The sequence below is a fragment of the Kogia breviceps genome, chromosome 5 (assembly GCF_026419965.1).
Source record: "Kogia breviceps isolate mKogBre1 chromosome 5, mKogBre1 haplotype 1, whole genome shotgun sequence".
Taxonomy (NCBI): domain Eukaryota; kingdom Metazoa; phylum Chordata; class Mammalia; order Artiodactyla; family Physeteridae; genus Kogia; species Kogia breviceps.
The window spans coordinates 68,770,228-68,792,815 of NC_081314.1; the positions used below are offsets into that span (position 1 = coordinate 68,770,228).

At 38.4% G+C, this 22,588-nt stretch overlaps 1 protein-coding gene across 5 annotated transcripts; it reads right to left on the reverse strand.

The window, feature by feature from the left end:
• Window positions 1-423: 423 nt before the first annotated feature.
• TRA2B (transformer 2 beta homolog) lies at window positions 424-22,342 on the reverse strand. Of its 5 annotated transcripts, none has more exons than XM_059063764.2 (9): window positions 21,911-22,342; window positions 10,334-10,467; window positions 9,132-9,294; window positions 7,131-7,319; window positions 4,382-4,497; window positions 3,955-4,038; window positions 2,598-2,657; window positions 1,872-1,945; window positions 424-1,434 (listed from the first exon to the last, which is right to left on the reverse strand). In XM_059063764.2, the coding sequence occupies exons 1-9, from the start codon at window positions 21,944-21,946 to the stop codon at window positions 1,424-1,426; spliced, it is 867 nt and encodes a 288-aa protein (XP_058919747.1). In that variant the 5' UTR covers window positions 21,947-22,342; the 3' UTR covers window positions 424-1,423. The 5 variants fall into 5 exon arrangements, with proteins under 5 accessions (XP_058919747.1, XP_058919748.1, XP_066890273.1 ...); XM_059063765.2 differs by having other exon boundaries at window positions 1,872-1,942; window positions 21,911-22,108; XM_067034172.1 differs by having other exon boundaries at window positions 3,955-4,032; window positions 21,911-22,100.
• Between the last annotated feature and the right edge of the window lie 246 nt (window positions 22,343-22,588).

Here is a 22,588-nt window from a genome sequence, read left to right on the forward strand (position 1 = left end):
CATTTTGATTGATGCAGACTGAACATATTAATATATAGGAAGTGCTTTACGAAGTACTTGGGACACACTATACTGTATGTTAAGTAATAATACAAAGATCAGCAGGCCAACAAACTTTAATTACCTGCCTATAGCAATTTCGTTAGAACTGACCATGAAAATAACCTAAACTAAGAAGAATGTGCATTTCAGGCACCTTCAGGGCAAGTGTGGAGACTATAGTTATTTTAATATAACATCATCCGCAAGTGGACATGATCACTCCAATACCTAGTTACTCACTTTGATTTATCTGCCAGGAATACACAATTTATCTATTTAAAACAACAATAACAAAAAGAATACAACTGAGTCCAAAAGAAGTCTTAATTATATATGTAGCAAGGTTAAAACAAAATCTTTATAAACTGAGTTGTACCAGCCTTTTACTCTTTTCATTTGCGTTTATTTAAACACAGTTCTCAAAACATTTGAGTGAAATTGGGCCTCCTTTGGTAAGCAAAGGACCTGAAAATAATATTTAAAAAATGAACAGGCAAAGTCTTCAGTTCATCCACAACACAGGTGTAGTGTTCCCTTCTCTTTTTCTCAAACTCTGAAGCACCCAGTTTTTCCATATAATCTAAAAGCTAGAAGAACAAGCGTACATTTGTGGTGGAATGTATTGTCACTTGCTGATAACTAGTTGAAATACCATTATCCCCTTGTAACAGCTTTAAGAAATAGCCTTTTAAAGGCATTCATTGTGTAACTCTTATCTTATTCCCTGCTATATATAATACAGATTATATATAAACGCTGACAAATTCACATTTATATTAAGCATTAAGCATTTGCTGTATTGAAAGATCTTTAGGTCTAATACTAGCAGTATAGAGTTACAGAGCATAATTTTTATCACTTAATTGCAGGTATATTAAGTATGGTATGTTTTATGGACTGGAGGAAAATGGGCATTTTTGTCTTGAATTTACTACTGACAGTCTATTCTGAACAGTTCTGCTAACCATTGATATGTTAGAAAGAAAAGTAAAAACCAAACTTTATTGTTGCTTTTTGCCATTTGGTAGCATTTTACACACAGGCTTCGATCTTCAGAATACCCTGGATTCAGTAGAAAAACCATTTAAATGAAGTTTTGTACAATAGAAACTTCTCAGCAGTCAAAATTTAGACTGTAAAAAAATACATGCAAAACATACTTTTCTGAAAACACTTAACTTTGAACAAAGCACCAAACTACACAAATGCAGAATGAAAACAGCATTTCAACTCCACCAAAAGTAGTCATCATAAAAGGTGTAAAAGTCACCTAACTTCACTAGGCACTGTTCACTTTTTAAACAGGAGACAATAAAAAATATTGTCCACAAACAATATCCCAACTCTAGGGCAGGTTTCAGAAAGTCTTCAACTTCATGCTTTAATAGCGACCTAGGAAGAAAAGAAATAAGCTTCAATACTCAAGTGTGTACTTTTAATGCTGAGAATTTTGTACTACTCTGCCATCAGGAAATTGTTATGTACCAGATTCTCTCCTGTGAAAATAGAGGAAAACCTTCACATAAAGATAGCCAGGAGTATATCTAACTCAACCTGAAAGCTAAGGTTTTACGTCACTCAAATGTTTCCAAGCTGTATAAACATTATAAGTAGGACTCCTAAAAAGAAATGGTAACAGAATATATTTACTAATTTAATAAGCAACAAGAGTAAGATCCAAGGGTTGTTTTCCTATACTTCCTTGAACCAAAAGTTGGAGAGAAATATAGATAAAACTAATTGAATTAACCCATTATCTGCTGTGTTTGGTAGTCACAGCAAGCCATGCTATTACAATATAAACAAAATCATATAAATCAATAACTTACGAGGTGAGTATGATCGAGATCTGGAACGTGATCTGTATCCTCCACGACTATAGTAGGGAGAAGGTGACCGTCTTCTGTAAACAAATGTCAACACCATCTAAGACTACCGAAACTAAGAGACCCTCAATGACCTTGAAAAATATTGCATTAGTCACAGGATTTCAAGGTTTGTTTTAGTCCTGAGAATAAAGCACACTATCAGGCCCAGTACCAAATAACCCCTCAAACTATCGGAGGTTGAATACTCCTTGCTATATATGATCCACTGATCATCTGCTAATTAACATTATACTTAACAGAATTTAAAATGGCTTAGAGAAAAAGAAAATCTTTACCACTAATTTTAACTATGAGCACCCGAAACAAAATTTCATTCATAGTGCTTCAAAGTGATTTAGTTCTGTGTAAGAAAGATCAACTTGAATACTCACCAGCTATTCTGAGATACTGATAAAATATAACTATCAGGAATAATATTATCTTAGTTTCTGCCACATCTCATGTTAAGGTACAAAATGGTACCACTGTGTAAGCGCAATTAATTTGTTAACACACAAATTAAGCCATGTACACACTGTCATTGGCTTCAGTTACAGTATATTCATAAACTTCATGCAATCCAATTGTGTAATGCCAACTATAATTTACCAAAATACTAATAATGAAAATGTCTTTATGTGAGCCATTCTACAGTTGTACAGATTTTTAAATCTTCTCCTGGCATACCTGTATATCTGATCCCTGTCTTGAGCAGCTCTCCATCCTCCTCCTCCTCCACCTCCTCCTCTGTGAAAGCAGAAAAGCAACATATATTCATTTTATAAATTTTTGAAAGTACACAATTCATGCAATAAAAGCTCAGAGAAGTGAAAGCTAGCTGCTTTTGCCACCTCTTTACAAACTGGCACAGAGCTCTCCCTGGTGGTTAAAATGAATATCATTAGAAGTAAATGCTCATATGAATTAAAATAAAAATAAAATATTAAGACCCTAATCTTTGCAGCCTCCACAAATCAATCCCTTAAGTGTCACTCAGTACAGAAATGCCACTTTTAAGAAAGTTTGTTTTTGTCAGTGTTAAATGTCAGGACTGTCAACTTCTTAAAACATTACTGAATGGTGTACAAAGAAAGACATCCACACCTCAACACCACACTAAAATAAAGTGTCAAGGATTAACTGTTGTGGTTAATACTTATTGCATAATTTACATTTTGACAAGCAAGGCAGGGTCTGAATTATCTGCTGTTGCTAGTAAAATAGAGAACTTTACTTCATTTTTGCCTTTCAAAGTATTCCCAGTGTCATGAACATTTCCCTGCCAACCCCCAAAAATTATATCAAAATTTTTGGTAATAAATGTCTTACCATTGTTACACTAAATTATTATTGTCCTTAAATAATTACTTCTTTGGATTTTTCCAAGAATCAATTTCCCCTGCCCTTCAGTGCACTATTCTTTAGATACCAAAAATTGCTTTATAAAGCAATGACGTTCAAATTACAGTTTAATAAAACTCACTTTAAAAACAAAAAAGGGATGGGTTTTCCTGGTGGCGCAGTGGTTGAGAGTCCGTCTGCCAATGCGTGTCAGGAGCCTGTGCTCCGCAATGGGAGAGGCCACAACAGTAAGAGGCCCACGGACCGCAAAGAAAAAAAAAGGGGGGGGGGGGGACCTAAAAGTACGGTCTATAATTTTGTCTTCACCGTCCTGTTTAGAAACCAAGGATTTCAGTTGGTTTACAACTTGGTGTTTAAAAAATATACATACGAAGATAAATTTAAAAGACACATAACCATAAAATCTGGCAGTCAGTGGTTAAGACTCTGTGCTGCCAATGCAGGGGACTCGGGTTCAATCCCTGGTTAGGGAACTAAGTTGCAGCATGGTGTGGCCAATACAAACACCTAGTATAAACTCTGGGCCTGGATTTTTAGTATTAAAGGTAATGACTTGTATCAAAAGCTAAAACTCAGTTATGTATAGTGCTGCCTTAAATTATGTTGCAACTGATTCAAGAGAAGAGCTGGCTTGTCCTTCAATTTTTTGGCAACTTAAACTTTGTATTATGCTTAAACTTACCTGTATGACCTGCTGTAATAGTCCCGATCATCGTAGCCTCGATCATATCCCCTGTCATAGTAATCTCGACGGCGTGAGCTGCCACTATGAACAACAGTAAGTAAGATTTGTATGAACTTAAAATCTTACCTATTATAATGGTTAAGTTTCCAGCGTGGAAAAAAATGGTCTAGTGAAAATCAATTACCCAGCAAAGCCAAATCTATGGCATTTCTTTATGATAAAAGTGGGATGTGATCTATTAAATGATACCAATCAAAATGTGTGGTACCAACAGAATGTTTCCACTGAATATACTGTATTGACTTTGAGTTTTAGCCAGTTTGAAATGCCAAAGATCCCCCCCACTCCTAACTATGTGTAGGTCTTAGAGGAACTGAACAAACTGAACTGTCAGTATTTTTAACAACCTTGAAAATAAACTTACTAGGTAGGTCTCCCCATGTAAATTCCTGGTGTTGGGGTATGTGGTCTCTTTGTTATAGAGAAATCAACTCTGATCCTACGTCCATCAAGCTCCATTCCATTGGCACGCTCTTTCGCCTTCAAAAGATATGTAAGTTGTTATATACACCCTGGACAAAGCCCCAAATTATCCAACAGATATAAAAAGGGTCCAACTGGATGTTTCAGCTAGGCCAGAACATTATGGCTGGCAGCTTATTAATAGGCTTTTCCTCCTATTAAATCTCTATTTATAAAAGCTAGCCCAGAAAAGCTTACCCAAAAAACCACAAAAGCCAATTTAACCCATGAAATATTTTATCTAACACAGTGCTTTGTAGCTCTAAAGCAGTACATAGCTGGCAACTTATGACCCATGAGCTAAGAATTTAAATGGGTGAGGGGAAAAAAAAATCAATAGTATTTCATCATAAATGGAATTCAAAATTCAGTGACCATAAATGTTTTACTGAAAGATAGCCCCACTCATTAGTATTATATGGCTACTTCTACATTACAACGACAGGGTTGAAAAGTTGTCATTAAGATCTTATGATGCACAAAGCCCAAAATATTCACTGTCTAATCCTTTACACAAGTTTATGGCTCCTTGCTATGGAAGCAAAAGGCTGGGATGAAGAGAGCTTGAATTACATATAGTTTTTTTTATCTAGAACACAGACTAAATAAAACAGTAGGTACTTAAGGAAAAAATATCCCATTCCAAAGACTTAGCAGTTTGTTCACAATTTAAAGAATTACCCCTCCAACTAAATAGAATTTAAACTTCTAATTCCAATTATGCTATTTTCTACTTTGATCATTCTGCCTCAAGACAGTTTCTGGCACTACTGATTCAAATACAAAATATGCTATTTTTCAGAAAGTGAACTCTGGTCCTGTAGCAAAAAATAATAATAATAATTTAGGGAAACCAGGAAGCCTATACTGTTAAATTATTACCAAAATGAAGTGAACGACATCTTAAAGCACCCTTTAAATCTCTTTAATTATAATTACTTGCATTCAACTTTCAATTCTTCCTTTAGTAGATCAGCTTTATTTTAAAATCTATGGTTTTTAAAAATTAGTATAATCTTGACAAAGTTATATATACATATAAAAGAAAATGTATAACCATATAATCTCATTTAGAACTCAATTACTCATCTCAACCTTGACCTCAGATGGCTTGTCATTTAAGTTTCTCAAGCTTTTCCTTATACTGTATGTATCTAAAGTCCGTATTTCTTAAATGTAGCCTAGATTCTCTCACTGAATTTTTACTTTAGTGTACATAATAAACAATTTTAACTGGCAGTCCAGTGGTTAGGACTCAGTGCTTTCACTGCCATGGCCTGGGTTCAATCCCTGGTTGGGGAACTAAGATCCCGTAAGCCATGCAGCACAGCCAAAAAAAAAAAATTACTTCCTATGTTTTGCCTCAAGTCAACTTAACTCTAAATATAAAATCACTTGCTAGTATACATTCAAAACCAGTTCCTTTCTCCCGAGTCATAGTCATAGCTTTATCACTTTTTAATGTTTTTTTCCCTCCATTTTAGAAAGTAATCTCGGGGGGACTTTGCTGGTGGCGCAGTGGTTTAGGTTTTTCTTTTTTCTTCTTCTTTTTTTTTTTTTTTGCGTTATGCAGGCCTCTCACTGTTGTGGCCTCTCCCGTTGCGGAGCACAGGCTCCGGACGCGCAGGCTCAGTGGCCATGGCCCACGGGCCCAGCCGCTCCACGGCATGAGGGATCTTCCCAGACTGGGGCACGAACCTGTGTCCTCTGCATCAGGAGGCGGACTCTCAACCACTGTGCCACCAGGGAAGCCCGGCGAAGTGGTTTAGAATCTGCCTGCCAATGCAAGGGACACGGGTTTGATCCCTGGTCCAGGAAGATCTCACATGCCACGGAGCAACTAGCCCATGGGCCACAACTACTGAAGCCCACGCACCTAGGGCCTGTGTTCTGCCAACAAGAGAAGCCACTGCAATGAGAAGCCTGCGCACCACAACGAAGATAGCCCCTGCTAGCAACAAAGACCCAATGCAGCCAAAAATTTAAAAAGGAATTTAGGGGCTTCCCTTGGTGGTGCAGTGGTTAATATCTGCGTGCCTATACAGGGAACGCCGGTTCAAGCCCTGGTCCAGGAAGATCCCACATGCTGCAGACCAACTAAGCCTGTGCGCTACAACTACTGAAGTGCACGTGTCTAGAGCCCATGTTCTGCAACAAGAGAAGTCACCAGGATGAGAAGCCTGCACACGGCAACGAAGAGTAGCCCCCGCTCACCACAACTAGAGAAAGCCCGCACACAGCAACGAAGACCCAACGCAGCCAAAAATAATTTTTTAAAAAAGTAATTTGATGTAAACAGTGATTAAATATTCCAAATGAGTATTAATATTCTTATATTTTAGAAATATCTATATCTAGACACATATCGCACCTTTAACAGTTCACTATGTTGGGATTTACTTCAAATAATGTGGTGGAGAAGACTGATTTGGAATATAGAACCAAACTGTCATACTTTTCTGTTACTCTACAAATATTTGAAAATGTCCACATTAGGTTTTTTTTAAAAATTCAATATTGATCAGTATATGTTCCCAGAAGAATGCATTTCCTTTAGCTCAAGCTATATATAGTTAATAAAGCAAAAACTGTCCTTATCCGAGTAAAAAATAGGACTGGTATTTTTACAAAGATACAAGACTTTTACTTACTTCCTTGGCATCATCTACATTTTCAAAATATACAAAGGCAAATCCTCTTGAACGTCTAGACTGCTGGTCATATACAATAGACACATCAGCAATTGGGCCATATTTAGAGAACACTTCTCTTAGATCTCTTTCTGTAGTGTATAAGCTCAATCCAAATACTCCAAGACAACAGTTGGGATCAGGATTTGCCTAGAAATAGAAAAATGGATTTTGAACTTTAAAATGTGTCATAAATCAAAGTTTAAAAAAAAAAGGAACTATGCATAAATTAGCCAAAAATGTCACACTAACCCTAAAAGATAATAACAAAATAAAATGCTATTCTAAAATTAATGTTACAGCAACACCACAAGCATGTTTAAAAATGTGTAGGAGAGACTGCAAAAGGGGTAATTTCAACTTAGAATCAAATGGACGGGAAACAGCAGCTCACACTAGTGAAAAGCACCTGACTTTTTTTTTTTTTTTTTTTTTTGATTGGAGGGCAATTTGTCCAAGGGATTCACCTTCTAGGGCTTTATTCTAAGAAATGGCCACACACTCAACAATATGCACACATACGGATAATCAGAATAGCACTGTCTCTATAAGCCAGAGGGGGGAAAAACGGCATACTGTTAAAATGTTGAATTAAGATATACCACTCACACAATGGGAGGCTCTAAGTTGCCAAAAAGATATAGAAGAGCATATTCAGCCTGATTTTATTTCTATAGAAACATCATATACATAAAGTGTTTATATATATACACATAAATGTAACCAAAGATGAGTACCAAACTGTTTTTAACAGGTATTAAGTAGCTTGCAATTATTACCATAAGGAAAATAATGAACCAAATGTTGCTGACACTCCAGTTGACGTAATGAATTTGCCTAAAGGTTTCATTTATGTCATACATACATTTACTGCAGTCAAATTCCATTCCACTTTCAAAAACAAACACTCCCTTTAGATCTACTTGCATTATATTATACAATGAAATCACAATACGAACACACTAAATGCCATCTCATTTGGAACTTATGGAAGACAAAAAAGCCTTAATACCTGAAAGAAGCTTATTAAAAGTAAATGGGAGGGCTTCCCTGGTGGCGCAGTGGTTGAGAGTCTGCCTGCCAATGCAGCGGATACAGGTTTGAGCCCTGGTCAGGGAAGATCCCACATGCCACAGAGCAACTAGGCCCGTGAGCCACAACTACCGAGCCTGCACGTCTGGAACCTGTGCCCCATAACAAAAGAGGCCGCGACAGTGAAAGGCCCGTGCACCGCCATGAAGAGTGGCCCCCGCTCGCCGCAACTAGAATAAGCCCTCGCACTGAAACAAAGACCCAACACAGCCAAAAAATAAATAAATTAAAAAAAAAAAAAAAGTAAATGGGAAAATCAGGACAGCATTCTGTAAAGTGTATTAAAACAAACCCAAGGGCTTCTCTGGTGGTGCAGTGGTTGAGCATCCGCCTGCTGATGCAGGGTACGTGGGTTCGTGCCCCAGTCCGGAAGCATCCCACATACCACAGAGCTGCTAGGCCCGTGAGCCATGGCTACTGAGCCTGCGCATCCGGGAGACTGTGCTCCACAACGGGAGAGGCCACAACAGTGAGAGGCCCGCGAAAAACAAACAAACAAACCCAGAAAACTTGAATAACATTAGTATGAAACATACAGACCTATGATCTAGTGTACTACTACTAACAGTAATGTATAATGGAGATTTTTTTAATCTGATGGGCTGTTAATATGACAATACCTTGTTAATGTGACAATATCTTAAATGTGATCAATAGCACAAATGTAGACAATTATGTGGGTGGTCTCTTTTAAAAAGAGACAATCTCCAAACACTAAACAGGCTCTATACAGGTGACTCATGCTAAAGCTCCACTGTCAAATAATATCAGTTCTAACATCAAACAAAACAAAAAAAGAAGGGAACATATTATGTATTATTATAAAGTTGCTTTAAACAGTCTACTGCTTTAAAAACTTTTTCATCTTACCCGATTCCCAACATGACGCCTGCGAGTAGACATGGGAGAATGACTGTGGCTATGCCGTCTTCGATAATCTCTACTGTAAGATCTGCTACGGGATCTTCTATGGGAGCGGGACCGAGATCGTGACCTTGTATAATGCCTTCGAGAACTTCTTCTGGATCTAGACCTGAAAGACAAAGGCTTCAAGGTTATGACTAAATAGCTGACAGTAAGATATGGCTTCCAATTCTTTCAATACTCTATTCTAGAGTTAAACTACAAAAGTTGGAACACACAATTCAGGCATATAGCAGGATCGATACTTTTCTTCTGTATACAATTATTTCTACTCTGCTAGGAAGAGTTCCAAAAAACCACTACCAGCTAAAGCTCCCTTCCATCATATCTTAAAATAATTTAGAGATTAAACTTAACACAATTATCTTTCGAAAACCATAAAACATGCATTTCATACTAGCTTGATTTGCATCCACCTTTACCCCTCAGAATACCACCCTCTTATTTTTCTGCTTCTTGCATTATGCCCACTATTCACTTGATAAAATCACCATCACAGTTTTCTCCAGCAGTGTTTTAATACCAGTTGGTCTTAACTACAGTGATCATATGAACTGTCATTTAAACCAAGGAGGATACATTGTAAGAGAGAAAGGGGGCGCTGTTAATCATGCCTGACAATAGGCATAAACTGGGGCTGACCTGGGCAAACCAAGATGTATAGCTTACTCTTGACGAACATTAAAAAAAAAAAAAAAAAAAGCGCTGCATTAAGGTGTTTTTGTTTTATACATACATTTGTCATACTAGACTATACCTATTTATCAAGAATTGCAGTTACTGAAAGCCAATGTTCTGCAGTCTATGTGCCATACTAATAAACTCATAGTGAATCCTCACAATTCTGAAGAACTGGTACTATTACTAATTCGCCTTTTATAGATAAGGAAGCTAAGACTGAAAAAGGTTAAGTAATCTGCCCAAGCCAGAAAAAAATAGAGGTAAGATTTGAACCCTAACGCCAAAAACCCAGGCTCTTAACCACTTAGTCTTCTATCTCCCAGATCTTAACGATTAAGTTCATTTCTAGTACCAATATTAAATAAGCCAACAAATGAACTGACCCTCTCTATCTTCCTAGTTTACAAAAGCACACACCAATTTGAAAGCTAAGAGTAACAAGAAAATCCCAAGACAGTCTTTCTTACCTAGATTCAGATCTGGACCTGGACTTTGATCTGGAACGCCTGGAATCTTCCTTGGAGCGAGACCTTGCAGGGGTATGCCTTGCAGATTTCCCAGATCCATGAGCACTTCCACTTCTGGAAGCAGAACGGGATTCCTACACGTAGATGTCAAAAGTTTAATTTGTATACTTTCTGGGCAACTTTAAAAACAAATAAGCTGTGGTGAGATAAATGGTGAGGGAAAGCAATCCCCTTCCAAGATAAGAAAACATAGGTAAGGGCAGGAACTGAATATACCTGGTATAACAGTTACGTTGCTCCAATTGACATAAGCCAATTAACTTGAACTTCCACCTTTTTTTAGGGAGCAGGGATAAGAGTTAACTGACCCCACTCTTCAGAAATGTGTGCCAAAGCCAAGCAGTTAAGGGAACTGCCCAAGGATTGTTTTGGGAATGTTACTCCATAAAGACTAGGGTGAAAAAGAACCTTATTAACTATGACACCTATACCTCACACCTATTTCAATCAAGTTGCCATCAACAAAAAAAACCCCTATGAAATTCATTAAAACTTACTGTATATTCAAGTTTTATTTATTGCTGAGTGGGAAAAAAGACAAGGGCAGTAACTCTTCAAGTCCCAGAGAAAGGAAGAAACCTAGTGGAAACCAAGGACCAGCTTGAAGGACACTAGATCTGTAGAGCCTGTCCATCTAACCATGGTAGGAAGCCCTTAAAAATCTCAAAGCAACCAGATGGAGCTATAGCAGAAAGGCAGTGAATTAACTGCAGAGGTAAGAATTAAGAGGGTACCAGAGATCTTACTCAGCTAAGTGTAGATGAGCAGGTGCCAACCGATGGGGAACTGAGAATAAGCAGTTAGAAAAGTTAAAGGACATATTAAAACCAAAACAGTTTAGATCATGGGTTCCTAATCTAGGTTTAGGAAGGGAAGTTCAGGAAATCTAGGTATATACTGTATACCCAAGTTTTCCCCTATCATAACTGGAACTAGCTGGTAGGTAGGTAATACAAAAAAGATTTCTAAAAGAAACTAGCAAAGAAATGGGTAAACAGGATAACTAGTTCATGAGTGAACCAAAGGCATATAATTAGTGGAAAAAGCAAACATGTATAGAAAGAACTGGACCTAGGGAGATGTTCTGCCAAGACACCAAAACAGAAATAGTGGAATGGACAAGAGAATCCACTCAGTCTGATAGCTAACCAGGGTATCATCAAACCAAGACAAACTTTATTCCAGGTTATCCATCTTCAGCAAATTAAAAGGCATTATTCTAATGAATCTTCCTGCCCAACATAGGATAAACAGCCAGACTCAAAAGGAATCAACATTACAGGTAAGTCGCTGTAGGGGTAAGAATCAATGTTGAAGCTGCATAGAAGTTATCACAAGAGACCTCCCTGTGTGGTAGACCCTCAGAATAAATACTCTGGCCATTCTTGAAAGGATAGAAGATACAAAATTCTTTTAAATCACAGCCCAAAACATTTTAGAATATGTTCTGTGACTTAAGAGCATAGTGGAGAAAATTTGGAAGATCCTTCCTGTGATGCAACACAGAAGAGACAAATTAAAGTTTAGAACAGGGAACCTAAGAGTTAACTCAGTGGGCAAAATGAGTTCTGGTCTCTACACCCAAAACAACTCTAGAAACTTTACAGTAAGATTTCAAAGTCATTATGAAACATGGTGTGAAGTGACATGAAACATGACAGCCCCCTCTCCTTCCTGCCATGAGTTAGTAAAGAGATTCAAAGATGGTCCCTAATTATTAGTGAAAACAGCTGCTTTTACCATCAAGGAGTGGTTAAAAGTGGTTAAAGTGGTTTGGGGACCCCAACCAACAATCCCTTGGCTTTCTCTGGCAAATATTCTGAAGAGACATTTTAAAGCACAATCCACCACCTCCTCCTCGAACAAAGAAGTACTCAAATTGGGGATGCACCTTCTGCCATCATTTCAACAGGCAAAAGCTAATCTAGAAGAGAAGGTAGAAATAGGGACCCAAAAGCTATTTACTAAACACCTTTGTTTACTCCAATGCTAGAAAGATTACTTCATGGAATGATTATGACTTTTAATGGAAACCAACGAAAACAATTTGCTCTGGCAGGAAGAGAATATGGGTGCCTCACAATAAGAGTTAAAAACCAATAAAGTAACTGTAATTAACAGAAATCAGTCCAGGCATCTGAAAAAGGAAGAAAGAGTAGAAAAAGTCAAGATCCTCTTTTAAGTCTCTTGCTTCAGTAAACAGAAAAGCCTTATTCCAAGCTGAGATGCTTTACCAGTCTGACCACCAAGAGGGAAAAGAAAGTACTTCTAGCCTCAGAATAAACCTTAATGAGGTTTCCCCATGAAATTCTAGCAGATCAAGGGTCAAAGATACAGTATTTGTGAAATTATCGTAAGGCTTTTCACTCAAACCTCTAAAACTAATTGGCTATATGCAGATGCATTTTGTGAGCAATCACTTCTCAGACCAGGAATAGGGGAAACCACCAGAATGCGAAGATTTTTTTCCTTCTGTACTGACACTTGTTAGGCTAACACAGAAAACAATGCCTCTACCTCCTACCTTTCTTGTCAGGGGTAGTCTTAAAGTTAAACCTTTTTGCAGTTATGTTGGCCATTAGCTGGTTTGGAACTATGTGCAAGGATATTTAGCCTGTCTAGAAGAAATGACATCTAAAATTATTAGCCAAATCTAAAAGCATAAAGTTAGCTTTAAACCTTGGTCCATGGTCAAATCTGTAAAAGCAGCTGCAAAAGCCCCTACACGCAAGGAAAATTCCAAGTCCACTTTCAGGGCTGTCAAAACAATAAATGTCAACACATTAAAATCCTACCAAAAGAAGCACTACTCTGAACATCAATATCTCAAGGAAAAGGGTCATATACTTAAAGTTAGCATGAATAACAAAGCCAAAATTCCCTGAAAACTGCTCAGGGAATCAGGTTCTTATAGATTGGATCTTAATCATATACTAATATACAATCTATACGGAACACATCAGGGAAAAACAAACTCAGCCTTCCTACAAAATACCAACCAGTGTCTACCTATTCTGAGAATGGCAGTATCTTAGAAAAACTTTCTGAAAGAAATGAAAGAAATGGGAAAAACCATCCAATCACTAGGTTTCTCATACATTTTAAAAACGAGATGCACTAAATTACATTTTGAACAGTGGCTCTTAGAGGTATGCAGTAAACGTACCTAGCACTTAAAAACACATCCCTAACTAGAGCTTATTTTAGTAGGTCTGCAGGTGAGCATCTGTATTTCTTAAAAACACCACAGGTGTTTATGATGCTTATTTAAGTCTCACTGAGTTAATCAATTTCAAGCTTTATACTTCTTACCTATCTTTTTTCCCAACAAAGTCATTTTCCTGAAATCTGTTTTTTGTCACCTTCTCTGCCCCCTCCTGCCCCCTGGCATTAATCAGCCCTTCTGAGGGCATGTACCTTACACCTGCCCCAGGATAAGAGGCCTGTCTCCCCCATACTCCCCAGACAGGGAGTGGGTAGAGGGATGCACACTCATACTTAAAGATGCTTTGGCCAGGGCAGGAAGGGAACCTGAATGGATGAGATGGTCCACTAGCATCAAAGTTTATTTTTGCTTTACATCTTTCCAGCTTGTGCCATATAATCGAATTCCAAACTGCTTCTTCCCCTTTGATGACTAACAGGTCTTTTCTCTTTTCGACCCCAAAAACCTTTCAGATCTCCTGATAAAAGAATCCATGAGCTTAAGTAGAAATATAACATCCATTCACATCACTTGCCTCAGCTCTCTGCCTAAACTGTAATTCAGAATGCAAAATCAACATTACCAATTTAATGTTACTAGTTTACATGTGGCAAGTTTTACAAAGCAATAATCGGGACAGCAAATACTGGAAACTACTGCCTATAAATGGAAGTAATTTTCTTCTGCTTGCAAAATACAGAAATATTACAAAAAGCACAAATCTGACACTAACAGGCCCTAAAATCTCAGAAAATGGATTCCTCTAGAATGTCGTTTAGACCACTTTTCCCAAAAGCTGTAAGGTCTGACAACTCTCAGTTTTTTAGGCTATCTTCATTTCGGGGAGAAGTGATAGCCTTGGCTTTCCCAATAGGGTAGAAGCCATCTGTTGGTTGGCTACTACTGGGTATTATTTTGACATATGCACTTGTCCCATTCAACTGAAAGTAACAAGACTGCACCAATCATTTTTTTCTATTCAGCTAAAACACAACAAACACACAGAAGGGAAAATGACAGAACTTTGGCGTCTATTTTCCCAGTAAGTGGAGGGAGTAGGGAACCAGAATAAAGCTACTTTATGATCTATATCTCTCACATCATTTTAACAGTTAAGTGTTAATAACAGAAAATGAGAAAAGGGAAAAAAGCACCTACTACTTTTGCCATTTTTCAGTTAGATATCCTGTTCACTTATGTGACCCACCTCATTCTAAGGGAAGCCCCTGTAACTTTTTAGCAGTAACCCCAGTCACTGAGCTGGATTAAGAATTAAACAGAAAAGAATTAAGAATCATCTTGTGAATTTAGCACACATGCATCTTAAAGTTAGGGCCTAAGTGGTCATAGCTTTCCACTACTGCCATCTAGAAAGAAATTAATGTTTTCATAAACGCCAAAAGGAATTATCCTGTCCAATGCTTTGCTTGGATTTTCGGGGTTTGGCTCTATAACCAACCTGGTGACATTCTTTAGGAAAACTTTGACAAACTTAAGAAAGCATTCTACTATATATATTGCTCTGTACTGAACGACAGGGGTCTGTGCATTAAGAGTCCAGGGGGGTGGCACAGACAAGACCACCAACTCCAACTCTGGAGGTACTCACTCATGCCCCAGGACCAGCAAAGTTAGAGATGAAAAATCCAGGAGACAACATGAAGCTGGCTGTTACCCAAACTGAAGAGCTCATTCCTGCCTATTTGACTACAAAGGGTTATAATTATTTTTTAAAGTTGCATTTCAATCATTTGACTAAGAAGTTAAAATTAGAATTACCTAATTTAAACATTTCCCCTGGAAGGCACTTCTTTACCCTGTATATATTTCTTCTATTAAACAAATAATGCATGCATGTTTAGCAAAATATACAGGGACACATAAACAGACTAGTAATTACTTAGCGTAGTGCTTTCTGATTCCAGATTACTTCTTATCTTAACTTCATTTTTATTTCTTTTCTTCATTCTTCCGTTTCAAATTCTGACTTCTTTCATCTTCCCCACTTCACACAAATTGCTCAATATTCTACAAGTGGGACTTCTGGTCTGATAATTAGCATGCATTCTTTCTTTTATTTTTTCAAATTTCAGCTTCACTTATTCCTGAGCTTCAAATACTCATTTATAAAACTTGTCAAATGACGACTTCCGCATTTTCCTTCTTCAACATTAACCTTAATAGAAAAAGAACAGGATGAAGAATATTTTAAAACTCCAGGATAAAATCCAGTGCCAAAATTGAAACTAGAAAAAAAAAATCCCTCTTGTTGTTTTGGATTTTTAGAAAAGCTAGAATACGCAGCTCAAAAAACTGAAACTAGTTTCCTGTTGGCTCTAAAATATATAATCAATCTCTTTTGTCTACTCCAAGTAGATTTATCATGCTTAAGCTAAATGTGAAGTGCATGACTGAACATTTACTGTTCAACTGACATTTTAAGAACTATAATTACATTTCACATTTCTTATCGTATTCATCAATAGAAAATATGTTCAGTGTCAAAAGCACATCTCTAGTCAAAAAGTGACACGTAAATACAAAAGTGCAAGAAAGGAAAGCACGGACAATTCATTTGCACAATGATGACAAGGCTGAGGGTTGAAGAGGTTTACAAATTGTGACTAAGGGCAAGGTATGTATTTAACGTCACACATTTTTTTAACTGCAAAAGTAGCTCTGTAAAAAAACAATTATCAGGGAATTTGAAAATTTGGACTATAATGTTCAACCCACTCCTAGAAAGCTGCTCTAGTGAGATTTTATAATATAAATGGCCCAACTTACTAAATTTAGAACTAAAATCATTAAAAAGACCAAATCAAGTCAACCAACTACTATATGCGAGTAGCTATGAAGAAAGCAGAACAAACTTGAATCCAACAGTAGTGTTTTCAAAGAATTTTTAGTAAAATCTCCCCCCCTCAATGAACAAAGTATTAAAATCTTCTGCGGTCCAAAGAAGCAATCCTACTTTTAAAGGTGGCAATATTGGGAGAAAATTACAGCTCACCTCCTGAAATTATTAAAAAGACTCAGTATCACTTAACAGATCAATAATGTATAATAGTGTCTACTGAACACCTTAATCAAAATAACTGCCCTCATAAAACATCCTAGTTTCCCTGAACTTCACCTTATGATCTTTCACTGTTAACAATTTCCTCTCCTAGTTTTTCTGAAAATAAAACTTTGGGGGGGGGGGGACCAAAAAGAGTGAGAGATAAGTCTTTATACCTATCTGATCAAAAAGACAACCATGCATGGCTATGATGGAAGTGTGTGATGTCTTTTCTAAGAGGGTAAGCATAATCTTTAGTCTAGTTTTTCAATGTTAATTATTGCTTATTTAATCCAGGAAAAATTTAAATAACTTTTTATTTAAGGGAGTCACAGTAATTCGTTTTAATATCCATCACTAAAATGTAATGGGAAATGTTTACTGCCAGCACAAATGTAATCGTGGAATCAGAATGCCCAAGCAGGTTTCCTCTTAAGGCCTCCTAAAGTTTAAATACAGGGCAGCTTAGGTGCAGAAAATGCTGGAATAGAGGCCAAAGCTCTAGATAACACAAGTTTTCAATATGGACGCCTTCCTGCTATTTCATTACTCCGTCCCAACATTCTGCCTTCTTTTATATTTGAAGAACAAAACAACACTGCTAGATAATATAAATACTAAGTTCATTCAAACCTCAGCTAAGTTCAAGCGGCCACTTCATAAAACCAGAAGAACTACTGGGCTAATGTTATACACATATGGTTAAGAGATCCTACTTACAAATAAGCAGAAATCTGTCCCATCACCAACACAATTTTTGTTAAAATAATTCTAGGGACTACAACTGGAATTTATGTAACATTAAAAACGTGCAAACTCATTAGGTTGATCGACAAGGTGGTATTTTAAAAACTAGGAGGAGATAAAGAAAAACTCATTGAATCTGCTATAAAGATCAATGCTCATATTAACGTAAGGACTATTCTATTTCTTTCTGCAGCTAAACTCTACCCGAAGGTTGGCTGGATAGAAAAATTCTCAGACTGAAAATTTCTGAAAAAAACTGTCATCTGAAATGCCTAAATGAACTCTAAGCCCAAACTTTTAAAAGATCTCTTGCAAAAACAGTACAGACTCTGAATTTACATTCATAAAACATTCAGTAATTTCCAGAAGCACAAGTATGTTTTACTGTTTCAGAAGACTTTTAAATCTAATATCTAAGCAAAAAAAAAAAAACCAAAAAAACCCCAAAAACCCCCAAAAACAACCCCAAAAGGGTCCTCACCCATGCTGTCATATTCAGCAATCTTGTTGAAAAAAATCAGAATGTAACCTCCAAAACCCAATTCAAAGCAAAGATTTGGGGGGAATTTGAAGACTAATTTGCTATAATGAAGAACTCCCCAACCCCTGCTTAATAACAAGACTAAGTGACACCCTCCCCCAAAAAACTAAATTGGGTGAACACTTAAAATTCCCAATCACCACATCGCTGTAGGTCATAAGAAAATAATACGATGAGTAAAAAACTGATCAACATAACACGCAATGCTAAGGCTCAAAAGATATACACAACTGTAGCATTGTCCTCTTGGGCAAAATGTCAACAGCTATGCAAGTATTAACATTTACCAGGCTTTGGATTTTATTGGAGATAAGGAATAGGAAAAAGCTGTACAAGGCAAATTCCATTGAACACACCTCTCATCTTCTAAATTCCTGTTCAATCTTTTCACAAAACCAGTAGTACTTACCTTATAATTACTTGTAATTTCAGTATGAACATGCCACCTTCTAGTTCCAGGCCATATCCGTAACATTAAATCATTCTTAGTTAAGACCAAGAAAAATATTCTTCAACCTGGTTTCAAACAGACTTGTGCCTAACCAGACTCACACTGAAACAAAACTATTTCCTCCCACCAACATTAATTTAATCCTCTTAGAAAGAAACAGACTGATGTTTTAGTTTTGAAAATTTGGATTTAGAGTCAGGAGCTAAAAACAATTCAAAAAGACAACCCAGGACTAAGCAGAAGAGGAAAAAAACTGCAGAATCTGAAAGGCAGTTTGATGGGATAGTATCCAGATGCTATTCATCTCTACAAAGAACAAGACTAAAGATAATATACCTATATTGTATACACATTACTTCTACAAAAATAGGCAACGCTATCAAGAGTATTTATTGCAATCTTGATAGCAGACAAAATGATGTGGTCCATACAGATAGCGTTTCCTTAGTTTCTGGTTTCTCTAAGTAAAGACCCATTTGTACAAGCTAAAGAAATTAATTAGGAGGGTAGAACATTAAACCAGTGCCAAGAACAAACGTCACCACACCCTAAACAGTGTGACCATAATTGGGCCTTACAAGATTTATTTACCACCCCCCTCACCATTACCATGCACCTCTAAACTTGGCTACATGACTATCATGTTCTTATTCTCCCAAATTGTGACATGACGTATCTGCTAAAAGCACCTCTCTTTTTTCCAAAGGTGCTTTGCAAACAATGTGAGCAATTTTGGGAAATGACTGGAAGAAACTAGAACTTGGAAACATGGATTTGACCAGATCAGGGAAGTCAGCTCTAATTAGAAACAGGTTTTAACTTAAACCTATCAACTCTGACATGAAAAATCCCAGATACAGGTAAAAGGTAGATTCTGCCATAACTGAAAGTGTGAAACGAACCAAAAAATTCAGTAACGCACCCTAGCTGCACATTTAAAACAAGACAAAGAAATACAAGGAACCACAACTCGTAAGTGTCAATATTCACGCAATAAGTAAACACGCTAACAACAACCAAGTCGAAGATAATTTATTGCTCGCACCCCACCCCAGTCTGTATAGGAATCGAACTTATAATAAAGTCTAAAGGAGAAGAAAAAACATTTCTATAGCGGCGGGGCCGGTGGCTATGGTGGGGCAGGAGGTGGTTCCAGCTGATAAGATTTTAGTGATTACATTAACATTAGCTGATTAGACTGGTAGGCATTAGTGATTTACATCAACAATTTGTAATGTGTGAAAACTCAGAGTGGAATGAAAGTAATTTTTCAGGCTCCAGATAAACTATTGATAGCAGGCCTTGTCCAAGATTATTACCTCGAATGCAACGGTTTTCCCAGTTTTCAGGCACTTTCAAAAGGAAGTTTCTAGCCAATCAGACCTGAGGGTTCTACCTAGCGTTTTGGCATTAATATTTAAATCATTCCACTGAGCTTTATGGTTTTGCCACACATTCTTTGGGAGTCCCAAACATATTTGTTTTAGGTATAGTCTAACCATTTCAGGTTCCAATTAACCAACTGGAAAGCAATCTACATACAAAACAAACGCCAAAGAAAACAATGTGGAAGTACTCCACAACGTCAGCTTTCAGAAAAACTCTTCCAAGTCAAAACTCTATGCAAGACAAAATATCAATTTCTAACACGTATCTTTAAATTTTTTATTACTTCGTCTCCTTCCATAAGAATTTATTGAATAACCATTCTATGTAACGGGATTGTGATATAACTAGGATGTATTCTACTAACAGAAAGTATCAATTCAGAAACTTGATTAGTGGGATGACAATGTCTCTTGAGTTGTGTTGTCTCAAACCAGGACCTAATTCTTGAAATTGTTTCCTCCCTTACGGAAAAAATACCCTAACTTTCCTTTGGGGAATTTTTCATCTTCTCAAGCACACCATCACAAGTAACTTACTCAGATTTATTCAACTGAGAGCTCTAGTCAAAGGCCAGTCATTTTGTAGTCTCAAAACAATGCAAAAGTATCCTGTAATTGTTTTGTTTAATAGCTGAAGACTAAAATTATCACTTGCTTTCCAGTCCGAACACCAACGCCTAGTTTCGACAGTATATTCAACCGGCAGAAACCATAACCCACAACTTTAACAACTTGTGAACTTAATCCAAGCTTTCTCATCCTTAGAGCGAGCTTAAAAAATAATCGCACACGCACTGGTGACAGTGGCAATCAATCGTCTTACGGAAAAACATATAAAGCCAATACTCATCTGCATAGGTAAAGGCGGGGCCTGATTAGTTCAAACCAAATTAATCAGACTTGGCTCCAAAGTTACACAGTAAATTCACTAAGACTCCAAGAGCTAAGAAGTTTCTCTATAAAAACGCCCTTCTAATGAACCAACTAAAATTTGTTTCATGAGTTTAAGATATTTAAGTAGATTTACCTGACGATTACAGATAAACTGTAAAAAACACCCAACCTAATCCCATGAAGTAAAAATCAAGTTCCACGGTGCTTTTTATTACACTTCTTCTAACAAACCTCCAAATATGCAAGATTCTGGCAAGACTGACATTTCTGCATCTTAGTACTCACGGACCCGCAACCAAGCTTTATGTCATGCTAAGCCCGGGAACTTTATTTCTGCAGTTTATCCAACCCTCACCAAACTCCACATTTTGGAGTGGAAACGTTAAAAAGTGCACCAACACAACTTGTGCTTCACAGAATAGGAATGCCTCAAAACAAAGAAAACAAGGGCGCCGTAAATTGCTACCCACCAATTTCTACTCCACCATCTCGCAGAAAAAAATCTACTCCCTCAAACAAGAAAATCTCAGCGACTCCGTGGTCTACTCTGGATACTGAAAACGATTTGGGGTTTGAAAGCCCTTTCGGTATCAAAGAAAAGCACTCCATTTAGGCCGAACACAAAGCTCGCGCGCAATCCCCTCAAACTAACGGGTCCAGAACTTAGTCTACCCTCAGACTAGTTTCCCCATTTTAAAAGAGGCCCCAAGAACACCCTAGATTCCCATTCTTTCGGGGCCCAGAATATGATCCTGTCTTAACCTAAATTCTGAGCCAAAAAATCCCAAAGAACGCTGCCTTTCTGCCCGCCCCCTCCCCCGCAGCCTGGAGGTTGTCGCGCGGCTCCTCCGCCATTTTGTGCCTCTGGCAGCGCGCCCAGCCCGCCAGCCCAAGATGGCTGCGGCGAGGCTTCACAGGAGAGCAACGGCGAAACGAGATACCGCTCCCCTCCCCCACCACGGAGGGGACGCAGCGGCCATTTTTAATTCCCCCCCACCCCCATAACGGAAAAAACCGCCGTTTCGGGTAAAGGGCCACCTAAACCCGCCGGCGGCCTCCTTCACGTATAGACACTATCCACTAGGGCTTTTAAACCTCTGACTCCCATCCCTCCCGGTCTCAAACTTCGGAGTCGAAATCGCCCCAGTCTCCCGGTCCGAGGCCGACGGGCCTGGAAAGAGATGCAAGAAGCTGGGACCACACAGCCGCCCCTGCACCACCGCTACGTACCCGCTCGCCGTAGTTCTGCTCGCCGCTGTCGCTCATGACTTCTAGCTGCTCTTGACGCCCGACGTGCTTCAATCGAAGCTGCCAACCTCTTGCGCCTTCTATCTAGAGGCTCAGCCGCAGCCCCGCACCACGAACTGGTTCCCGAGCCGCTGAGAGGAGAAACGCTCCGCACCGCCTCCGCTCGGGCTCTAAGTCTCCCGGATGTGACGCGGCGCTCTTTAGCCAGGCCCCACCCCCTCCCAGAAGGCGCGCTTTCTTGGCTCCGCCCCTCCGCGCTCTGCTTTCCCTTTCCAGCAGTGGCGCGTCCCGAACTGTACGTGACGTAAGCCCCGCCCCTCGCGCCGCGCTAACCCCGTAGCCGGGTCTTTTTGAGGCGGGAAAGAAAGCGCGCCAGTGGCTTCAGTGTTGGTCGCCACGGGGCGTCGTGATGTCACCGACCACGCCTGACTCGCTTCTGGAACTTTCTGGGAAGCTGTCGTGGAGGGTGGGGGAAAGGAGGGAGGAGAGGCCCGCCGTTTCTCCCGTCCTTCTTTCCGTTCTTCCACTTTCTTTATTCGTTTCTCTTTTATTGTGTCTTCATTTGGTTGGAGAGGGAGGATGTCGGTATACTGGGTTCCGTGCTTTACTTTGGCTTTCTGTAGCTTCAGTTGTGGATCTTTCCTACCTGAAAACGCTTAT